This window comes from Anthonomus grandis, chromosome 17, assembly GCF_022605725.1.
Source record: "Anthonomus grandis grandis chromosome 17, icAntGran1.3, whole genome shotgun sequence".
Lineage (NCBI taxonomy): Eukaryota > Metazoa > Arthropoda > Insecta > Coleoptera > Curculionidae > Anthonomus > Anthonomus grandis.
The window spans coordinates 20,140,418-20,157,436 of NC_065562.1; the positions used below are offsets into that span (position 1 = coordinate 20,140,418).

The 17,019-nt window shown below is 36.7% G+C and overlaps 2 protein-coding genes across 2 annotated transcripts; one reads left to right on the top strand and one right to left on the bottom strand.

Moving 5' to 3' along the window:
* Window positions 1–293: 293 nt before the first annotated feature.
* On the bottom strand, window positions 294–17,012 carry LOC126746468 (guanylate cyclase 32E). The gene is made up of 22 exons (XM_050454746.1): window positions 16,944–17,012; window positions 15,740–15,859; window positions 15,416–15,678; window positions 14,051–14,173; window positions 13,811–13,997; window positions 13,598–13,675; window positions 11,536–11,810; window positions 11,274–11,419; window positions 11,006–11,150; window positions 7,935–8,025; window positions 7,707–7,876; window positions 6,155–6,334; window positions 5,997–6,101; window positions 5,077–5,148; window positions 4,802–4,979; window positions 4,532–4,748; window positions 4,355–4,483; window positions 3,044–3,308; window positions 2,889–2,987; window positions 2,525–2,771; window positions 2,071–2,474; window positions 294–668 (listed from the first exon to the last, which is right to left on the bottom strand). The coding sequence occupies exons 2-22, from the start codon at window positions 15,834–15,836 to the stop codon at window positions 393–395; spliced, it is 3,747 nt and encodes a 1,248-aa protein (XP_050310703.1). The 5' UTR covers window positions 15,837–15,859; window positions 16,944–17,012; the 3' UTR covers window positions 294–392.
* LOC126746466 (uncharacterized) lies at window positions 8,035–9,240 on the top strand. The gene is made up of 4 exons (XM_050454744.1): window positions 8,035–8,191; window positions 8,477–8,687; window positions 8,738–8,842; window positions 8,897–9,240. The coding sequence occupies exons 1-4, from the start codon at window positions 8,141–8,143 to the stop codon at window positions 9,217–9,219; spliced, it is 690 nt and encodes a 229-aa protein (XP_050310701.1). The 5' UTR covers window positions 8,035–8,140; the 3' UTR covers window positions 9,220–9,240.
* Window positions 17,013–17,019: the final 7 nt, after the last annotated feature.

The following is a 17,019-nucleotide window of genomic DNA, read 5'->3' on the forward strand; positions in this document are numbered from 1 at the left end:
TGATGACGTTGTAAAGTGTCTTACGCCGATTAAAATGAGGCCAAACACTTTGGGGTTACCTCGTTTGGTTTCGGAGATATTTTAGTTCAAAGTGTACCATGTGCGTGTGAGCACCAGATTTCCCTGCATATCTCCGTTAGTATTAAAAATATCGAAAATCACTTAGGGACAAAAAATGTGCCAAATTACCGTGGCCACATAAAAGCTTAATAAAATTTTCCCCTAAAACGTATAGCGAGCAAGCTATCTTAAAATAAAGAATTTGGCGAAGGTACCAGGCAAAAAAAACAACGTTATAGAACTTCATTCATATATTTCCACTAACACAGTAACAAAAAAACTACCTCAAACTCATACACAGACAGTGTTGCCGCCTCATATATATATATAAATTAAACACAAGTTTCCACGTCTTGAGCCTCGGTAATCTTCAATAAGGGAGTGCACTCGGCCCCCCACTCGCCCTTACGAGGACTCACCGGAGCCGACAGCGTGGTCTGAATAATTCCGGGCACGTTGAGGTGACAACGTGGCAACGTCGGCACACTGTGGCAACACTGCTTCTGGTCGTCAGTCAGGACGGTCAGTTGGGACTGGGTCAGTGACGTCGCACAGTTCGCCAGGTTCTCTATGCACGGACAGGAGGTCGACGAGGGTTTAACAAACAGCTGGAAAAAGATAATTAATCTATAACTATTTGACGCAATTTGGGTACCTATCTGGTGTCAAAACTTTCATTGTTTTTTAGTTGAGTAAGCACTTTTATCTGGGATCATAGTTAAGTTCGTAACCGAACATCTCCTCATGCCCGGGTATTTTCTCCTGTCCGGAAACTTTTGCATTTTATGACGAAAAATTATAGAGAATTTTGTGCTGATTAAAATGAGTCCAAACACCATGCAGTTATCTCAATTAATTGCCAAGATATGATTGTTTTAATGTGAAAACCGGCTCGAAGGACCAAATGTTTTTCGCGAATATCTCCTAAATTTTAAGAGATAGCTATAGAGTGTTTGATATCAATATAATCGGGAAAAAAGGGTCTATTCATTTGTTTAAATAAAAAAATCATTTTCCAGGCATTTAAAATCGAGTCCAGGTACCTTAAGTTTAAAAAAATCCTTGGGCTGGATAGATAATTCCATGCTGATTTAAATAAACCCAAACACTATGCAGTTATCTTTATTAGTTCTCAAGATATTGGCACTTTAAGTGTAAGATCCGGCTCGAAGGACCAAATGTTTTTCGTGAATATCTTCTAAACTATTAGAAATAGTTATAGCGTGTTTGGTATCAATGTAATCGGGAAAAAATGCTCTATTTATTTGTTTATATAAAAATAATTTTTCTGATACTTACAATAGAGTCCACATACTTAACTCTAAAAAAATATTAGACTTATTTGCTAATTAAATAGAGAATTTCAAGCTGATTAAAATGAGCCCAAACACCATATAATTATCTGCATTAATTTCCAAGATATTGACCCATAAATTGCAAAATCCGGCTCGAAGGACCAAATGTATTCTGTGAATATCTCTCTAATTAATAGAGATACGAAGATTTTACTGAAGACAAAAAAAGTTTATTTTTAAATATCCTATCCAACCATGGTGCTTTTTTTTTAATTTTTGAAAAAAAAAATTTTAACCATTTTTTGACAAAAAAATTTTAAAATTTTAATAGACAATTTTACGCTAATTAAAATAAGCCCAAGCACTCCAGAGTTATCTTTGACCGTTCCCAAGATATCGCCATTAGAATCCAAAATCCGGCTCGAAGGACCAAATGTTTTTAGCGAATATCTCCTAAACTATTGGAAATTACTATAGAGTGTTTGGTATCAATAAAATCGGAAGAAAAATCTCTATTGATTTGTTTACTTAAAATTTATTTTCCAGACACTTAACCTCTTTATGCCTAATCGATAGTCGAGGGGTTACATTTTAAAACGTATTGTATATGAGGGCTCAAACAAAGTACAAATTGGCGAATGTGCAGGGCAAATCTTCAATCGCCAATAACACGAAATCCACCGAAGATATTTGAAAAATCCCTTCACTAACTTACCGCATCTAAGTTGGACCCCAAATACTCCCTACAAGGGCTACTGCGATCAACGATAGCCTCCAGGTACTGACCCATTTCACCCTCTCCCCCGTTGGCGAACCGTAATCTCTTAGGACTCTCGAAGGAGGAGCACCTAGGAATCGGACTTCGCACGTGTTTACTCTTCAATGAGCTCCTGGTGATCATGTAGTGACCGTTTTCGGTTAAAGTGCGCATGTGCCTGCCCCTCCGGATCTCCCGTAACTCCTTCCGGATTTTCCGGAAGTGCGCGTCTTCCCCTATGAGCCAATAAGTCAGCTGGCGGCCTTTGCCCTTCATGTCCACCATGCCGCGTTCCACCAGATGGTACCCGCCCATTTTCGTGAGCAAATCCTTGCACGTTTTACTGCAATGAATCTTCAGAGCTGCAATGAACTGCATTAGACTTTAAATGGGGTTTAATGGTACCACTTACGTAGTCCAGTGGACTCCATCCTGCTGGCGGTGTTGACTGTATCACCAAAAAGGCAGTACCGAGGCATCTTGTGCCCCACCACACCGGCGCACACCGGTCCAGAATGGATCCCGATGCGCAACATCAACTTGTGCCCCGGCCGGTGTCTTATGGTGAAATTTTTGACTTCGTGGAGCAGATGGAGGGACATGGTGGCCACCTCGGCGGCGTGTTGGTGATGGTCGGTGCGTATGGGCAACCCACTCACCTAAAAACACCCGGGAACTGTGATTCCTGCTGATTAAAATGAACCCAAACACTTTATGCATAGCTCTTATTGAGACTGAGTTATAAGGGTTTAAAGGATAAAGTTTTGTGGCCTTACCACCATATAAGCGTCCCCGATGGTCTCCACCTTATACACGTCATAATTCTCGATAATTGAGTCGAAACAGCTGTACAGATCATTCAAGAAATTCACCACCTAAATAAATCCAATCCAAGTAAATAAATAAATTAATGAATCAATTGTATATGTACTTGTAACGGGGTACTTTCGGCGGACATAGCGGTGAATCCCACGATGTCACTGAAATAAATCGTCACCAGTTCGAAAGACTCCGCCTCCACTTTGTTGCCCTTTTTCAGTTGATCTGCCACCGGTTTCGGGAGCATTTCGTACAAAAGGGCGTCAGTCTTCTTCTTCTCTTCTTGCAACTGATCGGTACGTTCGTCCACCAGCATCTCCAGGTTGTTCGCGTACTTTTCCATCATCGCCATCATGTTATCGAAGATGTTCGGTTTCCTGTTACGATAGAGAATTTCGCGCTGATTAAAATGAGCCCAAACACTTTGCGGTTATCTCTATTGGTTCTCGAGATATGAGGGTTTTTATGTGAAATCCGGCTCGAAGGACCAAATGTTATTTGCGAATATATTCTGAACTATTAGAGGTAGCTTAAAGTGTTTGGTGTCAATTTAATCGGGAGAAAAGGCTCTATTGATTTATTTTTATAAAAGTAATTTTTCAGGCACTTAAAGTAGAGTTCAGGTACTCAAGTTTAAAAAATATTTCGATTATTTGCCGACTAGATAGAAAATTTTATGCTGATTAAAATAAACCAAAACATCATATCGTTACCTGCAATAGTTTCCAAGATATCGCAGCTTAAAGTGCAAAATCCGGCTCGAAGGACCAAATGTTTTTCGCGAATATCTTCTAAAGTATTGAAGATAGATATAGGGTGTTTGATATTAATGGAATCGGAAGTGAAAGCTCTATTGACTTATGCAAAAAAAATTTGTTTTCCAGGCACTTGAAAAAAATTTTTTTTTTATTGTTCAGATTTTTAACTCGTTAGATGGAGAATTTTGTGCTGATTAAAATGAGCCCAAACACCTTGGAATTATCTTCAGTAGTTTCTAAGATATGAGGTTTCCAAGTGCAAAATCCGGCTCGAAGGACCAAATGTTTTTCGCGAATATCTCCTAAACTACGAGATATAGCTATATGATGTTTGGTATCAATTTAATCGGAAGAAAAAGCCCTATTGACCTGTCGACATAAAAATATTTTTTCAAGCACTTAGAATAAAGTCCCATTATTTAAATTTTAAAAAACCTTTCGATTATTGGCTAATTAAATAGGTAATTTCAAGCTGATTAAAATGAACCCAAACACCATATACTTATCTTTATTAGTTCCTAAGATATTGACACTTAAAAGTGCAATATCCGGCTCGAAGGACCAAATGTTTTTTCCAAATATCTCCGTAACCACTAAACTTACGCAAAATTTACAAGATACCAAAAACGCGTAATTTTTTACACTCTATATAACAGACCACTTACATCCCTTTTCTCAACGGTCTCAATTTGCCACGGACACTTTTAAAATCGGGTCGGTCTTCCGGTACCTCCGCCCAACACTCTTTAAGACACTCCTTGACGAAAGTGTTCTCCAGTTTGTCCAGGGGAGGCCTAAAAAATCCCTTAGAATGACCCTTAAGGGTGTGAAAAGGCACGTACCGAAAGGGTTGTTTTGGATCCTTGCAATAAACCACTCGATTTAAAACTTCCGCGGGGTTTAAACCCCCTTGTTCCCCCCACGGCCCTTGACGCACTTGAATCTCATACAAAATCATCCCGAAGGAGTAGACGTCGCCCTTTTGGGTGCCCAAAGGCTGGTCCTTTGTTAATAAGGATTCTTGGAGACGTAACAGTTCAGGAGCCCTATACAGCATTTCTACCAAAAAAAAATTGTAATATTTAAACATTTATGGTTACAAGGGACCTTACTGTAGCATTTGTCCCTAATTTTCGCGGGGTCGTTTACACAGTTTTCCCCCGCACCCCTTTTGAACTCCCTCAGTCCGTAGTCGCTTAGTTTCACCACCCAGCGGGAGTCGATCAAACAATTGCCAGTGTGCAACCCCCCGTGAAATCTTATCGGGGAGTCGTGCAAGTAAATCATCCCCTATAAAAACCGGGATATTTCGAGAAATGTATATAACGGAAAATGCGGACGATAAAACATGGAAATTTACGGGGGTTTCTTGTGTCGCGGCACTTACCCTCAAAATGTCCCCGACTAAGGAAGCCACAAACATATTATCCAGTTTCACGTCGTCGTTTTCCAGCACGTCCTGGAAAGTGAAGTTTTTTCAGTTTTAAAGGAAATTTATGTTTTAACAGTATAACAGGATAGGGAATTTTATGCTGATCAAAATAAACCCAAACACTATATAATTATCTTTATTGGTTCCCAAGATATTGGCTCTTAAAGTTCAAAATCCGGCTCGAAGGACCAAATGTTTTTCGCGAATATCTCCTGAACTATAAGAGATAGCTATAAGGTGTTTGGTATCAATATAATCAGAAAAAAAGGCTTCAATAATCTGTTGAAATATAAGTCATTTTCCAGGCACTAAAATAAAGTCCAGATATTTAAAATTTGAAAATTTTTTTGGGTATTTGCTTATTAGATAGAGAATTTGATGCTGATTAAAATGAACCCAAACACCATATAATTTTCTTTATTAGTTCTCAAGATATTGGCACTTAAAGTGCAAAATCCGGCTCGAAGGACCAAATGTTTTTCGCCTATATCTCCTGAACTATGAGAAATAGTTATAAGGTGCTTGGTATCAATATAATTGGAAGAAAAAGCTCCATTGATCTGTTGAAATAAAAGTCATCTTCCAGGCACTTAAGATAAAGTCCAGATATTTAAAATTTAAAAAAAAATGGGTTATTTGCTCATTGGATAGAGAATTTGATGCTGATTAAAATGAACCCAAACACCATATAATTTTCTTCATTAGTTCTCAAGATATTGGCACTTAAAGTGCAAGATCCGGCTCGAAGGACCAAATGTTTTTCGCGTATATCTCCTGAACTAACAGAGATAGCTATAGTGTGCTTGGTATCAATGTAATCGGAAGGAAAAGACCTATTGATCTCTATACATAAAAATAGTTTTTCAGTCACTTACTTTTAGACTGCCCCTGGTACAGTACTCCGTGACGATACAGATGTTGGGCGGGTCGGTACAGGCCCCGATAAAAGCGTTTAAATTATCATGTCTCAAGTCTCTCATCTAAAAACGAAATGTCAACGAAAATGCCTTTAAGTGATAAAAGGATTTTGGACCATTTTCAGTTCTTTTTTCATCTCCCTGGTAATGTCTATGGTTTTCTTATGGACCTTTTTGACGGCAAATGCTCGTCCCTTATAAATTCCGATTTGGGTGAAGATCGAGGTGTACCGGAAGTCCGCGTCCGGGTTCGAACTTAGGGACACCTGGCTGGTTCTTATAAATGGCTGAGAATTCTTAAAAAAATTAAAATTTAAGGCATTTCCGGCTAAACCGGACGCGAATGGTCAGTTTTAGATTCTATGCGAAATTCCAAGAATTTTGAGGGGTCACATGACCTAGTTTTGATGAACGGTTCTTGAGATATAGAGATTTTTCAGTTCTGAGGCATTTCCGGTTACACCGGAAGTAAATGACAACTTTTTTTGTTATTTTCATATTCTATGAAAAATTCCAAGAATTTTGAGGGGTCACATGACCTACTTTTGATGAACGGTTTTTGAGATATAACGATTTTTCAGTTTTGAGGCATTTCCGGTTACACCGGAAGTAAATGACAACTTTTTTTATTATTTTCATATTCTATGTAAAATTCCAAGAATTTTGAGGGGTCACATGACCTACTTTTGACGAAACGATATCTGTTCAACCAAAGTACGGCATGTGACCCCTCAAAATTCTTGGAATTTTACATAGAATATGAAAATAACAAAAAAAGTTGTCATTTACCTCCGGTGTAACCGGAAATGCCTTAAAACTGAAAAATCTCTATATCTCAAGAACCGTTCATCAAAAGTAGGTCATGTGACTCCTCAAAATTCTTGGAATTTTACATAGAATATGAAAATAACAAAAAAAGTTGTCATTTATTTCCGGTGTAACCGGAAATGCCTCAAAACCGAAAAATCTTTATATCTCAAGAACCGTTTTTCAAAAGTAGGTCATGAGACCCATCAAAATTCTTGAAATTTTACATAGAATATAAAAATAACAAAAAAAGTTGTCATTTACTTCCGGTGTAACCGGAAATGCCTCAAAACCGAAAAATCTTTATATCTCAAAAACCGTTCATCAAAAGTACGGCATATGACCCCTCAAAATTCTTGGAATTTTACATAGAATATGAAAATAACAAAAAAAGTTGTCATTTACTTCCGGTGTAACCGGAAATGCCTCAAAACCGAAAAATCTTTATATCTCAAGAACCGTTTTTCAAAAGTAGGTCATGAGACCCCTCAAAATTCTTGGAATTTTACATAGAATATAAAAATAACAAAAAAAGTTGTCATTTACTTCCGGTGTAACCGGAAATGCCTCAAAACCGAAAAATCTTTATATCTCAAAAACCGTTCATCAAAAGTACGGCATATGACCCCTCAAAATTCTTGGAATTTTATATAGAATATGAAAATAACAAAAAAAGTTGTCATTTACCACCGGTGTAACCGGAAATGCCTTAAAACTGAAAAATCTCTATATCTCAAGAACCGTTAATCAAAAGTAGGTCATGTGACCCCTCAAAATTCTTAGAATTTCTTGTAGAATCCAAAAATGAAATAATATACAGGGCCTTCCATTTAAAATAAAAAAGTTACAAGTTTCACTGACCCTATTTTTACCATTTTCCTCGTTAAACTTGATCTCCTTAAAGTCGATCTTCCACAGCAAACTGTCGAGCTCCTGTTCGTACCTCCAGTTGCGATACAACACCAAAGACACCAACAGGGTGACCAAAATTAGGCCACCCGCCACTCCACCGGTGATTTCCACTGTATAAGCTTCAAAGATATTATTAAAAAGTTGTTTTTAGTGAAGCGAAAACGTGGTGGTACTTACTAATGCATTTTTCGTTCCTAAATCCACACGACGGCACGGCGATGGGAGGATGTCCGGCCACCCAGTCGACGGTACCAGTGAAATGAATTATCTGAGCAAACAAATTAAATATGTTGATGCAATTATTAACACGTAATTAGTTATTAAAGCATTTTTTTGCCCACGTTGCTATGCCCGTGTAAATTATTCATCGTTAGAACGGCTACATGCCTCACTGTGCGTTACAAATGATTTCTGCGTCAATTTTTTTTATACTGGTAAGATTTTATTTTATTTTTTAAATTTGGCAACCCTGTAGGGTTCCACAGTGCCTACCGCGATGTAGGCAACAAAGAGCCGATTTCAATAAGCCCAAACACTTTATAGTTATCTCTTTCCGTTCCGAAGATATTCAATTTTTAAATAATTATTATACAGGGTGAGCAAAAAATGTGAGTAATTTTCAAAAGCGGATATCTCGAGAACGGTAAAAGATATCTATAAAGTGTTTGGTATTTTTGAAATCAGCACAATAAGGCCCACGTAACTGGGTGGTTTCTCAGGTAATTCCATACGCGGGATGCGATCCGGTGTTGCCAACGCGAGAGGAACAAGTCAACCTCCTCACGCAGGTCTATCAACTGCTCGAGCAACTTGGCAACAACTCCCATAAGGAGGCCGAGCTCATCGATAGGTCCGTAAAAATGGACATGGAAAAATACAGTAGAACTTCTCGGGTTTTAATAAGCGTTTCCCAAGAGTTGGCTCTGCTAAGTAAGACCTTCAATTGTTTCTTCAAAAAATTAATAAAAAATTTATGACAGAACTGACTTCCAAGGCCAACTCCGTATGCTCCATAGATGCCAAAGGCAAGATCGAAGACGTGTCTTACGACGCTTTTATCTCACTTAGTCAATGCACCGAAAGGGGTAAATAAATTCAATGATTTTTTTTTTAAGGAAAAATCGTCATTTTCTTTGCAGATTTAAGCGATTTAACCGAAAACAGCATAAACGTGACCGCGGTCATTCAATCGGCCATAAAATCGGGCAAAAGTCTCCTGGAAAAACTGGAACAGTGCAGCGAGAAACGCGGTCTGGGTGTGATCGCTTGCTACAAGAAAATCATCCAGTTTGACGTCGTACCTGTCAAGGAACACCTGTCAAAGGCCATCGAGGACCATGCCCAAGGACAACTGACAACCTTTGGTATTAACGAGCGGTTTTATTCGTGTGTGGATAAGGTTATGGACAGTTTTCGGGATAAACTGGATGCCAACATGGATGCTGGAATGAATTGTAATTGAATAATAGACGTTTTAATTATTCAGGGGTGTTTTATTGGAGTCGGAGTTGATGATACTGGAAAATTGAATGTGTCGTTGTTTTAATTGGGAAATAGTAGCTGAAAATGAGTTGTATGTGAATGAGTCTATTTTAATTTTTAAGAGAATTGTGATTTTTGAGTAAACCGTCAGTGGTACCAAAAATTTGATTGCACTATTAGATTTGTGAGGAAAAATTAGCTGAAAAAGAGTACCATGTCGATAGGTTTATTTTTATTTTTAAGAAAGTTGCGCTTTTTGGGTAAACCGTCAGTGGTACCAAAAATTTGATTGCATCATTAGATTTGTGAGGAAAAATTAGCTGAAAAAGAGTACCATGTCGATAGGTTTACTTTTATTTTTAAGAAAGTTGCGTTTTTTGGGTAAACCGTCAGTGGTACCAAAAATTTGATTACACCATTAGATTTGTGAGGAAAAATTAGCTGAAAAAGAGTACCATGTCGATGGGATTATTTGAATTATTAAAAAAGTTGTAATTTTTGGGTAAACCGTCAGTGGTACCAAAAATCTGATTTGATCATTAGATTTGTGAGGAAAAATTAGCTGAAAAAGAGTACCATGTCGATAGGTTTATTTTAATTATTAAGAAAATTGTAATTTTTGGGTAAACCGTCAGTGGTACCAAAAATTTGATTGCACTATTAGATTTGTGAGAAAAAATTAGCTGAAAAAGAGTACCATGTCGATAAGTTTATTTTAATTATTAAGAAAATTGTCATTTTTGAGTAAACCGTCAGTGGTACCAAAAATCTAATTTGACCATTAGATTTGTGAGGAAAAATTAGCTGAAAAAGAGTACCATGTCGATAAGTTTATTTTAATTATTAAGAAAATTGTCATTTTTGAGTAAACCGTCAGTGGTACCAAACATCTAATTTGACCATTAGATTTGTGAGGAAAAATTAGCTGAAAAAGAGTACCATGACGATAAGTTTATTTTAATTATTAAGAAAATTGTCATTTTTGAGTAAACCGTCAGTGGTACCAAAAATCTAATTTGACCATTAGATTTGTGAGGAAAAATTAGCTAAAAAAGAGTACCATGTCGATAGGTTTATTTTTATTTTTAAGAAAGTTGCGTTTTTTGGGTAAACCGTCAGTGGTACCAAAAATTTGATTGCACTATTAGATTTGTGAGAAAAAATTAGCTGAAAAAGAGTACCATGTCGATAAGTTTATTTTAATTAATAAGAAAATTGTCATTTTTGAGTAAACCGTCAGTGGTACCAAAAATCTAATTTGACCATTAGATTTGTGAGGAAAAATTAGCTGAAAAAGAGTACCATGTCGATAAGTTTATTTTAATTATTAAGAAAATTGTCATTTTTGAGTAAACCGTCAGTGGTACCAAAAATCTAATTTGAGCATTAGATTTGTGAGGAAAAATTAGCTGAAAAAGAGTACCATGTCGATAAGTTTATTTTAGTTATTAAGAAAATTGTCATTTTTGAGTAAACGGTCAGTGGTACCAAAAATCTAATTTGACCATTAGATTTGTGAGGAAAAATTAGCTAAAAAAGAGTACCATGTCGATAAGTTTATTTTAATTAATAATTAAATTGTCATTTTTGGGTAAACAATCAGTGGTACCAAAAATCTGATTTAACCATTAGATTTGGAAGAAAAAAAATAATTGGAAATGAATATCATATAAATAAGTTTATTTTAATTTTAACAAAAAATTTATAATTTTACATACACCCCAAACAAAACCCCTTTGAGCGTAATTGTACGGTCATCGACTTACCGGTAATCCCTTGTTTCCACTCAACCCGAAAACCCCGACCGGAAACAATCCGAACTCGTCCCTATTCTTATATTTCAACGGTTTCCTGGCAATTAGGGTGTAATTCCCTTCGGCATCCCCGTTCTCGTCCATATACACCAAGTAACTATTGAGAGAGTAAAAAGAAAATCTCATTTTATTACCCTCAAGTTAAGTGGGCGAAGATTTAATTTACCCCGCCGAGCAGAGAGGGTTCACTAAACCGTAAGGGGTAAGCGCTACTACTTACCCCATGGCGCTACGGTAATGCGTGGTCTTCATGGCGTTTATTATCGCCGTGCCGTTCCTCGGATTACCTCCGTTATCCATTACTTTTAGTAAGGCTTTCGAGTAGAGATGGACGGCGTCGTATAGGTAAGCCGCCTCGGCACGGATCTGGAAAAACTCCTTATAAGTCAATAAGTATTGGGTTTACAAGAAAAAGTTATTTTATATAATTTTTAAAGAATTCAATTCTCTATAAACGGCTTTTTGTTTCATGAAAATCCCACCAAGGGTTTGGGAGATATTAGCGTTTTTACCCCCCCAAAAAAGGCCAACGGGTTCGGATAATTAAACGGGGGGCGCTCCATGTACTCGTTGACTAAATTTGAAAAATTCTCAAACCCTATTGGGCTGGACGGCACTATTCCTATGTAGTTTCTATAAGCCCTTTGTGCTATTAGGTCGTTCGGTAGGTCAGAGTCCCTTAGCAACCCTCTAAGGTACTTGGAGGGGTTTTTCTGGTCGTACTGCTCTATGTCCACGCCTACCACGAAGTATTCACCTGGAAATTAAGATTTTTTGAGGTTGGAGTTGATGGTATCAAAAAACTGATTTGTTCATTGGCTTAGTTAGGAAAAAGTAGCTGAAAAAGAGTACCATGTCGATGGGGTTATTTTAATTTTCAAGAAAGTTGTGGTTTTTGGTTAAACTGTCAGTGGTACCAAAAATCTGATTTGACCATTGGATTTGTGAGGAAAAATTCGTTGAAAAAGAGTACCATCTCGATTAGTTTATTTTAATTTGTAAGAAAGTTGTGAATTTTGGGTAAACCGTCAGTGGTACCAAAAATTTGATTTGACCATTGGATTAGTGAGGAAAAATTAGCTGAAAAAGAGTATCATGTCGATAGGTTTATTTTAATTTGTCAAAAAAATGCGATTTTTGGGTAAACCGTTAGTGGTACCAAAAATCTGATTTGACCATTCGATTAGTGAGGAAAAATCAGCTGAAAAAGAGTACCATGTCGATAAGTTTATTTTAATTTGTCAAAAAAATGCGATTTTTGGGTAAACTGCCAGTGGTACCAAAAATTTGATTTGACCATTGGATTTGTGAGGAAAAATCAGCTGAAAAAGAGTACCATGTCGATAAGTTTATTTTAATTTTTCAAAAAAATGCGATTTTTGGGTAAACCGCCAGTGGTAACAAAAATCTGATTTGACCATTGGATTTGTGAGGAAAAATTAGCTGAAAAAGAGTATCATGTCGATAGGTTTATTTTAATTTTTCAAAAAAATGCGATTTTTGGGTAAACCGTTAGTGGTACCAAAAATCTGATTTGACCATTGGATTTGTGAGGAAAAATTAGCTGAAAAAGGGTATCATGTCGATAGGTTTATTTTAATTTGTCAAAAAAATGCGATTTTTGGGTAAACCGTTAGTGGTACCAAAAATCTGATTTGACCATTCGATTAGTGAGGAAAAATCAGCTGAAAAAGAGTACCATGTCGATAAGTTTATTTTAATTTTTCAAAAAAATGCGATTTTTGGGTAAACCGCCAGTGGTAACAAAAATCTGATTTGACCATTGGATTTGTGAGGAAAAATTAGCTGAAAAAGAGTATCATGTCGATAGGTTTATTTTAATTTTTCAAAAAAATGCGATTTTTGGGTAAACCGTTAGTGGTACCAAAAATCTGATTTGACCATTGGATTTGTGAGGAAAAATTAGCTGAAAAAGAGTATCATGTCGATAGGTTTATTTTAATTTGTCAAAAAAATGCGATTTTTGGGTAAACCGTTAGTGGTACCAAAAATCTGATTTGACCATTCGATTAGTGAGGAAAAATCAGCTGAAAAAGAGTACCATGTCGATAAGTTTATTTTAATTTGTCAAAAAAATGCGATTTTTGGGTAAACTGCCAGTGGTACCAAAAATTTGATTTGACCATTGGATTTGTGAGGAAAAATCAGCTGAAAAAGAGTACCATGTCGATAGGTTTATTTTAATTTTTCAAAAAAATGCGATTTTTGGGTAAACCGTTAGTGGTACCAAAAATCTGATTTGACCATTGGATTTGTGAGGAAAAATTAGCTGAAAAAGAGTATCATGTCGATAGGTTTATTTTAATTTTTCAAAAAAATGCGATTTTTGGGTAAACCGTTAGTGGTACCAAAAATCTAACTTGACCATTAGATTTGGGAGGAAAAATTACTTGAAAAAGACTATCATATCGATGGGTTTATTTCCATGAAAACAAAAATATTTTTACATTAAAAACGATATGTTTCGTAACTTTATCAGTACTCATCAAGAAACTATTGAATTATAATATAAAATCAACTCACCGGTCTGAAACAATCCCTTCTGTTCCATGGCGACCATCAGTCCCAAATGTTCGTAATAATGGCCCAGGACGACATAAACTGCAAAAGTTTCGAAAACTGCATTAAATCATGGAGACGGTCAACGACTCCTTTTACAACTTTTGAAACAATGAGAGTTTCGCCGTATGATCGATATGCAATTTTAAAGTTTTCGATTTTATTACACGAACTTACTCCTTGTGTCCCTGTAAGTTTCACCCACTAGGGCGGCAAAGGGGTTTTCCATATATCCGTGATGATACGGGGTTGTCCAGTATTTTATTGCGAATACTTCAATACCGGTTTTCGGTAAGGAATCGACGAGGATCTCCGCGATGTTGCCAAATTGGTACTCGGGGGATTTTAGGTATAAGATCACCACCTGAAAGGGTGAAAGTTTAAGGGCAGTTTTGCACCCTGAATAAAATGACTTACGTGCGTCCAGTTGAAGTTATTTAAAACTGATATAACCGATTTGGAAATTTGAGGATCGGGAGGTCTCGTCCTGGCGAAAGTTGGAAATTTCGATTTGTCTGAGGTGGCAGAGTGGGTACAAAACTACAATAAATTGATTATTTCTCAAAAGTGATTTTTGAGTATTGCATTCGCTTAATTGGACAAAAGTAGCTAAAAATGAGTTGTCACTCGATCAGTTTATTTTCAAGATTAAGAAAATTACTGATTTCTCAAAAACCGTTACTCAGAAGTTATTTCTGAGTACTGCATTCGCTTAGTTGGACAAAAGTAGCTGGAAATGAGTCGTCACTCGATCAGTTTATTTTCAAGATTAAGAAAATTACTGATTTCTCAGAAATCGTTACTCAGAAGTTATATCTGAGTACTGGATTCGCTTAGTTGGACTAAAGTAGCTTGAAATGAGTACTCACTCGATGGGTTTATTTTAAAAATTGAAAAAATTGCTGATTTCTCAGCAACCGTTGCTTAGAAGCTATTTCTGAGTAATGCATTGGCTTAGTTGGACAAAAGTAGCTAGAAATGAGTCGTTACTCGATCAGTTTATTTTCAAGACTAAGAAAATTACTGATTTCTCAGAAATTGTTATTCAGAAGTTATTTCTGAGTACTGCATTCGCTTAGTTGGACCAAAGTAGCTAGAAATGAGTACTCACTCGATAAGTTTATTTTCCAGATTAAGAAAATTACTGATTTCTCAGAAACCGTTACTCAGAAGTTATTTCTGAGTACTGCATTCGCTTAATTGGACAAAAGTAGCTAAAAATGAGCCGTCACTCGATCAGTTTATTTTCAAGACTAAGAAAATTACTGATTTCTCAAAAACCGTTACTCAGAAGTTATTTCTGAGTACTGCATTCGCTTAGTTGGACAAAAGTAGCTGGAAATGAGCCGTCACTCGATCAGTTTATTTTCAAGATTAAGAAAATTACTGATTTCTCAAAAACCGTTACTCAGAAGTTATTTCTGAGTACTGCATTCGCTTAGTTGGACAAAAGTAGCTGGAAATGAGTCGTCACTCGATCAGTTTATTTTCAAGATTAAGAAAATTAGTAATTTCTCAAAAACCGTTACTCAGAAGTTATTTCTGAGTACTGTATTCGCTTAGTTGGATAAAAATAGCTGGAAATGAGTCGTCACTCGATCAGTTTATTTTCAAGATTATGAAAATTAATGATTTCTCAAAAACCGTTACTCAGAAATTATTTCAGAGTATTGCATTGGCTTAGTTAGAAAAAAGTAGCTGGAAATGAGTCCCTACTCGATATCTTTATAATTAAACAAATTCCCAATAACTCAGAAACTATTATTATTTCATTACACTTACATAAGAAATCATGGGTACATTGAACGCGGCCGCCATAAAGGCCTCGTGCTCGCAAGTCTCTTGGGGTCCAATAAAAGCGGACACGTTTCGAGTCCATAAGTCGGCGGTTTTCTGGACACTGACGACCTCCTCGCCGTACGTTTCCGCTATGATAAAGTCCAGTTTGTGACCTCGTTTGCCGAAAAGTCCCGCGTTTATTTCCTCGACAGCTAAAGAAATGGCACCGGAGATAGTCAGGCCTGGGCGCGAATATTCTTTATCGCCTTGAGGGTGAAGGTAAACAAATATTATACAGGGTGATATATGGAGGAAATTCCGATTTACCGGGTCTCCTTTGGGATCCCGTTAAATATCCCAAGGTGAATGTGTCGCTGTTGGTTCTTGTAGCCAGCGTGGCGATCAGTAGTAAGAACTTTAGCATTGTAACTGGGATTTTCTCATTACCTGTTAATTTTATAGGAAAAATTGTAGAGAGTAAAAAGATGCGGAATTTTATTCTCTTTAAGAAAGATTTTTTTGTTTTTGCTGTGAAATGTAGTATAAGCGAGTTATTTGAATGACAAGTGATCGGTGCCGTGGAAAAAAAGTTTAATTTCGAATTTTCTTGCTACCTGTCACATTTACGTAAAAGATCATAGAGAGTAAAAAGATGCAGAGTTGTATTCCCTATAAGAAACCTTTATTGACTTTGCACTTACGAAAAATCCCTAAAGTTAAAAAGTAATTTTTCAATTTTGCCTTTTACATGCAATCGTTCCATTTTCCACCGCGGGTTTATTGATGATGTTCTTGCACCCGACGACCCATTTTACATACATACATCCCCTCCCGCCCAACCCGATATTAAATTTATTATACATATGCGCCGCATCCAGATGTAAAATCTGGATAAGGAGGGATTTGAACCAGAAAAGGAACCACCACCGGTGGTGGAAACCTACTGACCTAAATTGGGACTTTTAATTTTGTGAGGAGGAGGAGGAGGTTAATTTTTTAAAAGTGTATATTATTCAGTTCAACTTACTGATATGAACTGAATATTAAGCGGCTCATTACGACCCGGTTTAAAGTGGATTTTAGCGCCCGCATATATCTTTAATTATATAGTAAAAACTGGGTCTATGATAATTTAAAAAAAAAACTTCATTATTCATATATAGGGCATTTTATAGGGTGTATCTCTCCCTCGAGGGACCACAATCCATCAGGATAACGTCCATTAATCCTGGGATACATAAATTAATTCAGCCGGTAAATTATGTGTGGCTTTTAGAGGGAATTTATCCCCTCAGGGGCTCACTTATAAACCACATGTATTGCGAAGAGCTTTTTTTAATTTAGGGCATTGCCCCCCTCCCCACTTTCGAAAAAAAAAGGGTCAAAGTTCCAACTTTTCCCTCTGATTTATTACCCTTACAGTGGAATGTGAATTATCCCCTACAGCTCCGAAAATAGGGACAAAAGGGCAGATTTATGATTGCACAAAGGTCAACATAAAATTTAATAAAAATGTTGTAACAAAACTTACTTGGGACAGTCACAACATGTATTTCCACCGCGAAAATTCGCGCACTACTGTTTTTCCGACCGTTTTACTCGCTTTT